The sequence below is a fragment of the Ursus americanus genome, chromosome 31 (assembly GCF_024610735.1).
Source record: "Ursus americanus isolate L20-20 chromosome 31, mUrsAme1.1.p, whole genome shotgun sequence".
Classification (NCBI taxonomy): domain Eukaryota; kingdom Metazoa; phylum Chordata; class Mammalia; order Carnivora; family Ursidae; genus Ursus; species Ursus americanus.
This window is the reverse complement of record NC_142157.1, coordinates 17,916,399-17,929,130: the sequence shown is the minus strand read 5'-3', so window position 1 is coordinate 17,929,130 and position 12,732 is coordinate 17,916,399. Positions and strand designations below refer to the sequence as shown.

At 35.4% G+C, this 12,732-nt stretch overlaps 1 protein-coding gene across 12 annotated transcripts in view; it reads left to right on the top strand.

Annotated features, from left to right (window-relative positions):
• Positions 1–12,732, top strand: part of MLLT10 (MLLT10 histone lysine methyltransferase DOT1L cofactor) — a 238,176-nt gene that overhangs the window by 113,705 nt on the left and 111,739 nt on the right. For 11 of the 12 annotated variants that reach the window (XM_045787333.2, XM_087857633.1, XM_087857630.1 and 8 more), the window contains 3 exons: positions 6,844–6,947; positions 8,362–8,455; positions 10,375–10,470. In XM_045787333.2, the coding sequence (XP_045643289.1) occupies positions 6,844–6,947; positions 8,362–8,455; positions 10,375–10,470 (294 nt within the window). The remainder of the gene's footprint in view (positions 1–6,843; positions 6,948–8,361; positions 8,456–10,374; positions 10,471–12,732) is intronic. The other variant, XM_045787325.2, reaches the window with a different exon arrangement.

Here is a 12,732-nt window from a genome sequence, read left to right as displayed (position 1 = left end):
TATAGTCATATTAAATGCTATTATTATTGTGGTTGGATTTATGCCTGCTATTTTACTTTTTAAAATTTTTATTTTATTTATTTGAGAGAGAGTGTACAAGTGGGGGGAGGAGCAGGGGGATAAGCAGACTCCTCACTGAGCAGGGAGCCTTAACGGGGCAGAGGGGGGAGCGCTTGATTCCAGGACCCCGAAATCGTGACTTGAACTGAATTCAGACACTTAACTGAGCTACTCAGGCACCCCCTGACATTTTACTTTTTGTTTGCATTGTCTTAATGACTACTTTGTTTCTCTCTTTTCCTTTTATAGTACCTTTTCTCAAGTGGATATTTTCTAGTGTACCTTTTTCATTCCTTCATGATTTTCAAAGTATATTTTTTGGGTTCTTTTTAAATTTTTTAAAAGATTTTATTAGAGCGAGTGTGAGTAGGGGGAGGGGCAGAAGAAGAGGGAGGGAGAGAGAAAATCCCAAGCCAACTTTGTGCTGAGTGCGGAGCCTGAAGAGGGGCTCTTAATCACAACCCAGTATCATGACCCCAGCTGAAATCAAGAGTTGACGCCCAACTGACTAAGCCACCTGGGTGCCCCCAGTTATTTAGTGGTTCCTCTGGGGCTTACAGTATTCACCTTATTGGAATCTGCTTAACTCCAGTAACATAGAAAATTCATTCCCACATGCCTCCGTTCCTTTCTCCCTTTTTGTGCTGTTATTATTAAAGATATTATGTCTGTATATACTACAAATCAACAATCTACTATTGCAATTATTGACTTATAATCTTTTAAAGCTATGAGAAGGAAACCACAAATGTATTTATACAGCGTGTTTGCGTATGCGTGTGTGTGTGTATGTATGTGTGTATTCCTGATTACCACTTGTGTTTCTCTTCATTTCTTCCTGTGGGTTCAAGTTACCTTCCGATATTACTTCCTTAATCCCAGTATATCTTTATTCACATTCTCTTTCATTGTGCTTTCATTGTCAAAAATATCACATTTCTCTGTGTTATAGTCCCAGCAGTACAATTTATGGACATTGTTTTATGCAATTACTATTTATGTATTTATTTATTTGAGAAAGAGAGAGAGCAGGAGTGGGGGAAGGGGCAGAGGGAGAGGGAGAAGCAGACTCCCTGCTGAGCAGGGAGCCCGATGTGGGGCTCAGTCCCAGGACCCTGAGATCATGACTTGAGCCAAAGGCAGATGCTTAACCAGCTGAGCCACCTGGGTGCCCCAGTGCTATTGTCTTTTAAATGAAGAGAAGAATGAGAAAGAAGTATCTAATCATGTCTTTTATCATTTCCTATATAATTCCCTTTGTCAGAGATTTTTTCTGTGTGTTTAATTGGTCTGTTATATTTTTTAAAGATTTCAGCTTTATTGAGGTAAAATTGACTGAATCTTCTTGGTGGGGTGTGTGTGTGTGTGTGTGTGTGTGTGTGTGTGTGTGTGTGTGTGTATTGCAATTATTGTGTCACATCACTTGATTTTAGCCTAAAGAATTTCCTTTAGTATTTCTTGTTAATCAGGGTTGGAGCAACAAAGTATCTCGGTTTTTGGTTTTTTTATTTAAAAAAAAAATTATTTTGGAGAGAGGGAATGCGAGAGGGGAGTGGGGCCGAGAGGGAGAGGGACAAGCAGACTCTGTACTGAGCCCAATGTGTGGCTCTATCTCATGACTCTGAGATCATGACCTGAGCCAAAACCAGCCCCTTAACTGACTGAGCCACCCAGGTGCCCCAAAAGTATCTTAGTTTTTTTAGGGAATATTTTTATTGCATCTTTATTTCTGCAACATAGCTTTGCTGGATATAAGATTCTTGGTTGATAGCTTTGTTTTTTAAGCATTTTGAATGTCTTATTCCACTGCCTTTTGTCCTCCATTGTTTCTGTGGAGACCTCAGGTGTAAATTTTATTGTAGTTTCCATGTATGTGATGAGCCATTTTTCTTGTGTTGATTTCTTTCTTTTTTTTAAAAAATATATTTATTTTAGAGAGGAGGAGGGGGAGACAGTGTCTTTTTTTTTTTTTTTTTTAAGATTTTATTTATTTATTTGACAGAGATAGAGACAGCCAGCGAGAGAGGGAACACAAGCAGGGGGAGTGGGAGAGGAAGAAGCAGGCTCATAGCAGAGGAGCCTGATGTGGGGCTCGATCCCATAACGCCAGGATCACGCCCTGAGCCGAAGGCAGACGCTTAACCGCTGTGCCACCCAGGCGCACCGGGAGAGAGTGTCTTTTTTTTTTTTTTTTTTAAAGATTTTATTTATTTATTTGACAGAGAGATAGACAGCCAGCGAGAGAGGGAACACAAGCAGGGGGAGTGGAAGAGGAAGAAGCAGGCTCATAGCGGAGGAGCCTGATGTGGGGCTCGATCCCATAACTCCAGGATCACGCCCTGAACAGAAGGCAGATGCTTAACCGCTGTGCCACCCAGGCGCCCCTGGGAGAGAGTGTCTTAAGCAGACTCCCCACTGAGTGTGGAGCCCATGGGGCACAGTCTCACAACCCTGAGATCACAACCTGAGTCGAAACCAAGAGTTAGATGTTTAACAGACTGTGACACCCAGGCGCCCCTCATGTTGCTTTCAAGACTGTTTTGTTTTTTTGGCTTTGATCATTTTTAGTGTGGATCTCTTCGTGTTTATCAAGCTTTTTAGATTTGTAGGTTAATTGTTTTTCATCAAATTTGGGAAGTTTTCAGCCATTATTTCTTTAGATACAGTCTGTCCCTTACTTTCTTTTTCTGGTTTTCTCATTGTACATAATGTTGGTATACATAATGGTGTCCCACATTTTTTGGCAACTGTACTTTAGGTAGTGTAATCTAAAGATGTCTCTTCTTTATACTGTATAATCTTTATTGATCTAGTTTTTTAAAGTTTATTTTATTTATTTATTTATTTATTTATTTATTTATTTATTTATTTATTTATTTATTTTTTAAGAGAGGGAGGGGGTGCAGAGAGAGAGGGAGAGAGCGAATCTTAAGCAGGCCCCATGCCCAGCACGGAGACTGAGGCGGGGCTCGATCTCACATCCCTGAGATCATGACCTGACCCAGAATCAAGAGTTGGACCTCAACTGACTGAGCCACCCAGGTGCCCCTAAAGTTTATTTATGTTTAAGTAATCTCTATACCCAATGTTGGGCTCAAACTCATGATCCCAAGATCACGAGTCAGATGTTCTCCCAACTAAGCCAGCCAGGTGCCCCTTTATTGATCTATTTTTAAGTTTCTTCATTCTTTTTCTACTGCCAGCTAAAACCTATTGAGTCCTTCTAGTGAATTTTAAACTCTAAAATTTCCGTTGAAGTCTTTGTCTTTCAAGTCCAACATCTGGGCCCCTCCTCAAAGTCAGTTTCTAATGTCTGTCTGTTTTTTTTTTTTTTTTTCCTTCTTGTATGTAGGTCACACTGCCCTGTTTCTTTGCAGGGCTTACAATTTTTTTTTGTTGAAACAACATTTAGATAATATAGCCACTTTGGAGAATGATCATTCCTTCTCCTTATAGGCCCTGTTTGTTTGGTCACTTAATTCGTTTAACGACTTGGTTGGGCTAATTTTCTCATGTCTGTTTTCCCAACAGTATATAATTTCAGGTGGCACTGCTCAAATGTCTTCTTAAAAACAAAACAAAACAAAACAAAACAAAAAACAGGCCTGACTTTTTAGGATTGTCCGTGGGTCAATATAAACCACTTATTAGTCAGAAATTGTGCTTTAACCCCATTAGCTAGTTAGATTTTCACCTTTAGTCATTTAATATGTGTGTGATTTAGAGATTATTTTCTAAGTAGATCTGAAGTTCTCTCTCCGGTTGTTCCTGATGCACACAGTCTTTCAGACCATCGTGTATGAGTGTGATTTTATTTTCAAGTCTGGATTCTGAGGAGTTCCCCTTGGGTCACAGTAACTTATTTTTCAGCCAGTTTTTGATCATAGTTTGTACTAAAGCCTCTTGAACCTTATTGGCTGATGGATTTGTTTGTGGCTTTGGAGAATGCTTTTAAGTCTGCCCCCAAGTCCCACTTTGATTTTTCCCAGTTGGGTGCACCCTAGTTCATGTACATAGCCTTCTGGACCCCCAGGGATGAGTGTGATCCCAGGAGGGCCCTTATTTGTTGTCTTTTTCTCATTGTCTCTGTTAATCTTCAGGTTAATTTTGCTTGTTTCCACTAGTATCTTGGAGCTACCAGTCCTGTCTTACTTGCTTGCCACCAGGGTGTTTTTGACTCTGGCCTTAAACTTCTCTAAGCCCTTTTCCAGATAAAGTTAGTCTTCTCAGGCAGAGCTGTTGAGCTCTTTGTTCACCCCATGCACCTTTCTGAGAACCTCTACATGACTGCTCTGGGGATGATGATAGCACTCTGCTTCTCCTGAAGAGATACATGTACTCCAACAGGGTGCTGCGAGGAGGGAAGGGTGTAGTAGCCACTGGTTTTCTCAAGTCATTCCTCCTACCATTGGGACTTCCATTCCGCTAGCAAGCTGGGGTAGGGATACTATGGCCTCAGGACTCTTGGCCATTTGTTAGGATGGGATTCTATGAGTGAGAGCTTACAGCACTAAGTAGGTTGAGAGTCACTGGAAATTGTTCTCCTAGGGTACAACTATAGCTTTAGACTGGGAGCTGGGGGGCGAGGGGGGTCTTCTCAAACCACGTCCACCCAGAGGGGAACTTCCGTTACAGGAAGTTGTGTGTGTGGTGGGTTGTGATGGGAGCAGATCATGACTCAAATTCCACAGACTCTCACCGTTCTTATTGAGATTTGGTAGATTTTTTGAATAAATTTTCCACTGTTTACTGCATGCTTTTAGGATAATTTTCAGAGACTTTTTTTTTTTTTTTTAAATCTGTGAAGTGGTTAATTCACTAGGGAGAGGATCCATGGAGCTCTTCACTCTGCCATTCCAGAAGTCTGGAAGTCCTACTTCACCTTTCTTTTTAATACTATCATAATTTTTAGTTTTTTGAATGGTCAAATGGTGGTGTCTTTTCAGTTTGCTTTGGAATTTAAAGACCATTGCATATTTCCCCTGAAATTTTTTTTAATGATTTTTTATTATATTATGTTAGTCACCATACAGTACATCCCCGGTTTCCGATGTAAAGTTCGATGATTTATTAGTTGCGTATAACACCCAGTGCACCATGCAATACGTGCCCTCCTTACTACCCATCACCGGTCTATCCCCCCCCCCCCCCGAGGCCCTCAGTTTGTTTCTCATAGTCCACAGTCTCTCATGTTTCATTCCCCCTTCTGATTACCCCCCCTTTCTTCATCCCTTTCTTCCCCTACTGATCATCCTAGTTCTTATGTTCCATAGATGAGAGAAATCATATGATAATTGTCTTTCTCCTCTTGACTTATTTCACTTAGCATTATCTCCTCCAGTGCTGTTATATAAAATGTTATTGTTTCAGTCTTGTCTTTTCTTTATTTAATATTCTTGATCATTTGTAGGTTAAAAAATGTATGTTACATTGTTGCATTGTAATTGTTTGGTACTTTCTTTTTGTAATCGAATGGGTAGAGATGTTCTTAATTCACTGTATCTGGGTTGGTTTTGTTGTGACTTGGGATTTTACTTATTAGAGGCATAAAATAATTTTTGTAATTCAGTTCACTCTGAGTCCTTGTTTTTCAACAGAGGAGTTTAATTTATCTGACTTGATACAAGGCTTTTTTGAGAACTGTGTTCTTATAAATATTGTTGAATGGTATTATTTGGCACCACAGGGCATAGTGGGGGGAACCTCTCTAGGTTTAAAAATACATGTGGTCCTATTTAAGTTGGCTAGTTATACTTCATTACTGTGCAGAAAGAAGTTGGTTTCTTTCTTTTTTTTTTTTTTTTTTTGAAGATTTTATTTATTTATTTTGACAGAGACAGCCAGAGAGAGAGGGAACAGGGGGAGTGGGAGAGGAAGAAGCAGGCTCCTAGCAGAGGAGCCTGAGGTGGGGCTCAATCCCAGAACGCCGGGATCACGCCCTGAGCCGAAGGCAGACGCTTAACGAATGCGCCACCCAGGCGCCCCAGAAGTTGGTTTCTTTTTAGAAGTGTATCACCTGATTTTATGTAGACCTTAATTTTTGTATACTCAACTTCTAGTCAGCTGATGATTTTATTCATTATACATTGGTACATGTAGATTGCCATTTATCTAATTCTGGTTTTTCATAAAAAGTTGATACTGTTTATCAGCTGTTCTTACCTGAGGAAAGGACCAGATGTCAGTCAGAGTTGCTGGGACTGTTCATCTCTGAACTCCTTAGCTAAAGTGTCTTCCTCTCAGGCTCAGTATGTCAGGTTGGCAGGCTGAATGAGAGCCCATGTGGGATTCCTGTCAACAGGTGAAATGACCTAAGTTTTGCTCACTCACATAGGACCATCCTTCGTCTCTTAGGTCCCAGCTCCCTGTATTAAACTCCTTTAGGTATGCTCACTTATAGCAGAAAGGAAAGACAAACCTCTTTTTACACTCTTGTTATAGAAATCAGTTGAATATTGGTGAGGAATTTTTAAGACCAAGGTATTGTAGGCTGTGTCCTGGCCCCTGACCTCAGTGCCTGTGAAGATTCTTCATCGTGTGGGGTGTTTGAGCCTAAGGAAGACTGGGCCTTTGTGAGATCCTTTTGGGACTATTTCCATGTCCTCGTTTATGTTTTCATGTTTGTAAAAATTAGGTTACTGTCAAAAAAAATGAATTCATGTTTTGAAGTAAAGCAGGTTAAATAGTAAACCCAGTCTTGACTTCTGAAGATAATTGTAAAATTCATTTCTATAAAGCACTTTAAGGTTTTTGCCTCATTTTGTTTATTTTCTCTATACTAAGACTTGCTACATTTGTGATGAACAAGGAAGAGAAAGCAAAGCAGCCACTGGTGCTTGTATGACCTGTAATAAACATGGATGTCGACAGGCTTTCCATGTGACATGGTAAGTATGTTTCTGTCATTGTACAAAACTGATATTCTTGTACTTTGTACAAGGGAATACCTTGTTAAGTTAAAGGTTTAGATATCCAAATATTTGCAGTAAATTTTATTGGGATAGTTTCTATGTTTAGATTTTCTTATTTATAATAAAGATGATTCTAATAATTGAACTTACCAGAGTGAATTTTGAATAGGTGAACTCTGGTTCTCATGATTTATTTAGTTGCATTTTGTTTAAAATATTGGTGTTGGTTACCCAACCTTTGATTTGTTGTTAGGACGAAAAGAGCTGATGTAGGTAAACTTAGTGTAGTGCCTGTAATATTAATAAGGATTTAATGAATGATTATGTTTCTTTACTTTGTGTCTGAAAAGGGGAAAAAGCAATCACCATCATATTCATTGTATAATAGTGGCTATTTCCTAAAAAGTTACTTACTTTTTTTGGCGTAAAATTACAAGAGCAAAGATTATCCTAAAATAAAATATTCAGCATAATAGACAACAGTTCAAAATTAGAGTTTGGGAATAACCCATGTACTCGTTACTTTTAAGAAATAGTCTGTATCTAGCAGCCAGTATAGGCACATGCTTTATTTCCTGAGCTTTTAGTGTATGGGTTTAAGAAGTCCATTTTAGATTATTTTTGGGGAATGGAAGAGATTTTTGGTTTTATAAATTCTGTTAATAATGAACTTAATTTTTCAAAGATGAAAGTTCTTTTTTTAGGTAGAGATATATACTAATACTACTGTAATTTTGAAATGTTAAAAATGGCAGTTGACACTGATGACAAATTGATAAGGTGATGATTGTAAACTTTAGCACTTTGTGTTTTTTTAAAAAAACCAATATCGTAACTTTAGGTTTTGATTCACTTTCTTCCATAGTTTTCTACTGGAAAACACAGCTTGTTTTTCTTGCCTGCTGTATGGTTCTATGACTTGAAGCATTTTCCTTGTAACAGAATGTAATCTGCATCTATGGGCATATCCCATCCCAAGTTATTTCAGCCCTTCAGAAGCCTGGCCTTACTATTTGTACCTGTGATACAGATTGAAGAAGTAAAATGAAGTGTTAATAATGGGGTGGGGGGTATCTTAAAGCAATTTAATGTCTTTTTGGTGACATAAAACATGCATAAGTCTTCATCCTTATTAGAGATGGATGGATCAAAAGTTTATTATAAACTACAAATATAACTTTAGAAAATATCAGAGGTTGAGGTGAAATGTACTTGGTCACAGTGAGAATAAAGCCTTTCATTTTCCCTCTTTCTCTTAGGAGATGTGTAAGGTTTAATTACAAATCTTACATGCTTGGAAGTGAATTTTAGTTTATACGTACTATAGTTTGAAGTTTAGTATTATGTGTGTATTTGTATTTTATATGTATTTTTTGGCTTTTATTTTCAGTGCTCAGTTTGCTGGACTACTTTGTGAAGAAGAAGGTAATGGTGCAGATAATGTCCAATACTGTGGCTACTGTAAATACCATTTTAGTAAGCTGGTAAGAATTTATCTTGAATTTAACATTAAAATGATACCATAATTTTAACAATAGAGTTGATTCTGTTTTATGAAAAAGGCATAATAGCTATTCCCTTTCTCTTCATTTTTGCATGGGATTGTTTGCTTTGCATGGTCTTTACTGGGAATTAAAGGATCAAGTAATTTTTAAAGATCTTGCTTTGCTTAGGTTCATTTATAAAGGTGAATATTGTAAAATAATTTCTATTAATAGCAAATGTTAGGATAGTAGAAGCAGCACGTGTAAAGGACTCTATAATCTAAGACTTTTTTCATTTAATTTCATTTTTTGACATTTGATTATACATTTTGTGATTTTCTGTGACTTGTTTCTCATCTTTTTGCTAATTACTATTTCTTTATTTTCATTTTTATTTACTCGGAGATAGTAAAACTGAAAGCTGTTTTGTAACTTCTTAGTTGACTATCTTGAGGAAAATGTATTTAAATACAGCTTTGGGAATATTTTAGATTTTGCCTATCTTTACTGTTACATAGTCGCATGGATGATTGAGTTGGTAAAATTTGATTAGCTGCTACATATATTGTGTCCATGTTCCTCTGAAGGATCAATATTTAATGTCCTAAGTGTCTATTATTTTTAGTCTTTAATGATAACAATTAGATGTGTACACTGAAAGTTTAAGTCTTCTTTATTTTTCTTTAGTTTCTCTCTTTTCTCTCTCTCTCTTTTTTTTTCCTTATTACCTTTCCCTTGTGAGTGGAGCTATTTTTTTCTTCCTTTCTTTTAAAGAAATAATATCACTAGGGGCCCCTTTCTCATGAAATCAGCTCATGACTCTTCTGGTTCATGCATATTAGAATACTTAGGATTATGTAAATATATTGTTTGATATTGAAGACTTTGATTTATTTTAAGGGCTGACAATATTGAAGTGTTTTAAGAGAAGTTTTGAGCAAAATTGAAAATTTTGCCTCCTAGATGTGAAAAGCGTATTGGATTCTTAATTTTCTAGATGGAAGATGACATAGAACGAATCTAGAAATAATGAAAATGGATTTTGAGTTTGTGTAAATAATAAATAGGATTTTTTCATTGCTAGTTATTGACATGTTGTTATCCCATTTGCTAGTTAGAGAGGAAGAGTCTTTAATAGTTTAATAAGATTGCGTAACCTCTACATTTGCATGGAATTTGAATACCTTTCATAGTCATTTTTATTTAATTTAAACTAGTTATGGTACCACTAAGTTTTAAACACCTCAAATGACTCACTGTCATACTTTATTATGAAATTCTATAAGTATTTTAAATAGAAATGTGTAGTACTTTTAGTAATACTTTGAAAAATGCATGGGTCTAATGCTGACATTTCCTTTAATTTTTTTCTTAATGAACTGCAGAGACAAGTTTTTAGAAAACTATGCCTTAATACCGGAAATATGAGATTAAAAGGCTTCTTGCTTTTCCTAGCGTGGCAAAAAGTAACTCTTCAAATATTTTCTTTTCTTTTCTTCTAGTCTTGGCATCCTTCCTCAGTATGGCATTCTCTATTTTGGTTGAAACTCCTTTTCTTTTTTAAAGAAGACGTTGAAAATTATAGTTGATTTCTTTAAGAGGTGGTTTTGTGATAAAGTGACAAATAAGCTACTGCTTATTTGAAATTACAGTCTGTTTTCACACATTTTAATAGATGTACAAAAATATGGCATTAATGTTAAATTTAGGTTCAGATTTTCTTTTATAATGAATGTAATAGACAATATATATGGATGGTATCTAAACTGGATTATATAGCTTAAAATAGTGAGAATTTTTTTTTTACTTCAGTAGACATTTTTAAATATTACACACTTGAATTGGTTAAGCCTAACAAAAAGATTATTTAAAAATTTTTATATACATATACATGTATGTATATATATTTTCTTTTTTAGAAAAAGAGCAAACGGGGATCTAATAGGTCATATGATCAAAGTTTAAGTGATTCTTCCTCTCACTCTCAGGATAAACATCATGAGAAAGAGAAAAAAGTAAGTGGATTTGTTGTTGCTCTATATGTAGCACATCTACTTAATAGATTTTTTCCCTTTTTTAGATAAAATAAAGTTCTTGATAGCTGGATGGAGATATTGAAATACTGAAAATTTTTGACTAATTGAGAGTATAAAGTCAAAGAATAGGTTTAAAATAATGCCATATTTGTGAATATGTTTGTATGGCAGAACCTATTTCAACTGAAAATTTGAAATACAAATTGAAAGCATGAGAGAGATTTCTTGCATGTGTTGCTGTGGTCATCTTGTGAAATCTTTAGGTGACTTCAGCAGTAGTAGTTTGTGGCTATATATTATTAACTTGATTATTTCACATGTAAGGAAAAATCTCATCCGCCTTTTCACTTTGTAATGAAACAGTTTTGAAATTCTGTATATTCTTGACTGTTTTTCCCCCCAGTGGTACTAATAATGGTTTAGTGTTTTTTTTTTTTAATGGCCAAATGTCATACCATTTGTTTGAGAATATTTTGTCTTTTAATAAAGCACTAAAAGCTTGCCTGATACTAATCTGTCTTCTTCTAACTTACCTGTTTTCTGCTTACATTTTTATTTATTTTAAAGGATATGAGTAATTTTTAGTGAACTAATATAAGACTGTAGTGTCATTCATAGGACGTAATTCTCAACATAGGAAAAGGATACTACTATGAAATGTTTTTAATGAGGTGAGGATAAAAAAGACCTCTTCAGTTAGAAAATAACGTTACTCTTAAACCGTTGGTATAAAATAGTTTGGAACATTTTCATGTTTATAAATACTTTAGATTTGGGAATAGATTTGGTTTGAATTTCTGTGCCTTTTTTCAAGGTAAATGTTTTTAAAAGCTTAAATTTTTAATTTTGAAATTAGATTTCCAATTGTGAGCGAAATAATAATTATAACTTTATATTCACCTTTAGAGCATTTGTTAGGTTTTATGTATATGTTTTCTAAATCTTAGGCAGCAAGTATACATATTCATCTTCTTTAATGAGGTGGTTTTGTGATAGTGACAGTTACAGGATTCTATCTTGCTGTCTATTGTTGTTTGGATTGCTGAAGGGAAATGGCAGATTGGGTTTAATTAGCAGTTTTACTAAGAAGCACCGTGAGATTTTTTGTAACCCTTTGAATCCACGAACGAACGAGGGATACAGGTAGGACTCAGGAGAAAGTCTTGCTGATGATATTCGTCTCTTCAGTCATTTCATGAGCATTATCTTGTTTAAAGAAGTGTTCGTGGTATGATCATATTTATCTTAATATATGCCCTGCCATGATATTTTTAATGGACGATTATTAAATGTAGTATAGTGTTTAATAAATACAGTGCTATTGATTATATTTATTGATCTCTCTCTCCTTTTTTTTTTTTTTTTTTTGCTCCAGGAATGAGATTTTTCATTTTACAGTTTTTTTTGCAGTTGTTGAAAACTAGATAAAAACATTGTGTGTAGTCAAACCTGTTTAGCTACAAATATTAGCAGTTGGTATTTTCATTAGTATGTAAATACTATTTGCATTTTACTTTCAGCATGTATAAGTTTAGTATAATTTGATTCTGTTATTAAACTTAAAATCCATTTGTACGTTTTATTTTGTAACAGTTTTTCTGATGATTTATAAAGGCTGTGAGGTAAACATAGTATGAATTTATTATTGTTAGACTTGTTTGCTTGCCTTGGGAATATTTGGGAAGGGACTTTTTTATTATGGTATGATGTTAAGTAAGTGATAGTATAGCTGAAAAGATCAGGTATGATAGACTATCTTACTCCCCACCCCATCCTGCTTTACCTCTTTTAAGATTTTAACATCTAGGTTTGTCTCAGATATGCTTATCATATTACAAAATGTTGCATTGAAGCCTAACACTCACAATCCATTCAGACTTTAGTATTCTAAAATACTGTATGTTGTGAGCTAAATTTTGGTGGTATTGTTCATAAGATATGTTGGAGTCACTCTCCCTCTGAATTTTTTTTTACCTCCTTCATACTGGCACATACTTTAAAATATTTTAAAATATCTTGTATCGTAAGTAGTGGTGATAAAGAATATTTCATACTAAATATTGTGCTATCCAAATCACTTATTTAAAAATGAAACCAATGATTTATAAGCTAACTTTTTATATAACTATGAGAAAATTAAAAATACATAATTTTTGCTTTTCAGAGAATTTTTGTGTGACCCAAGATACATTAATACTGGTTAGATATTAGCTGTGAAATCCCAACAAGGAGAGAGGAAGA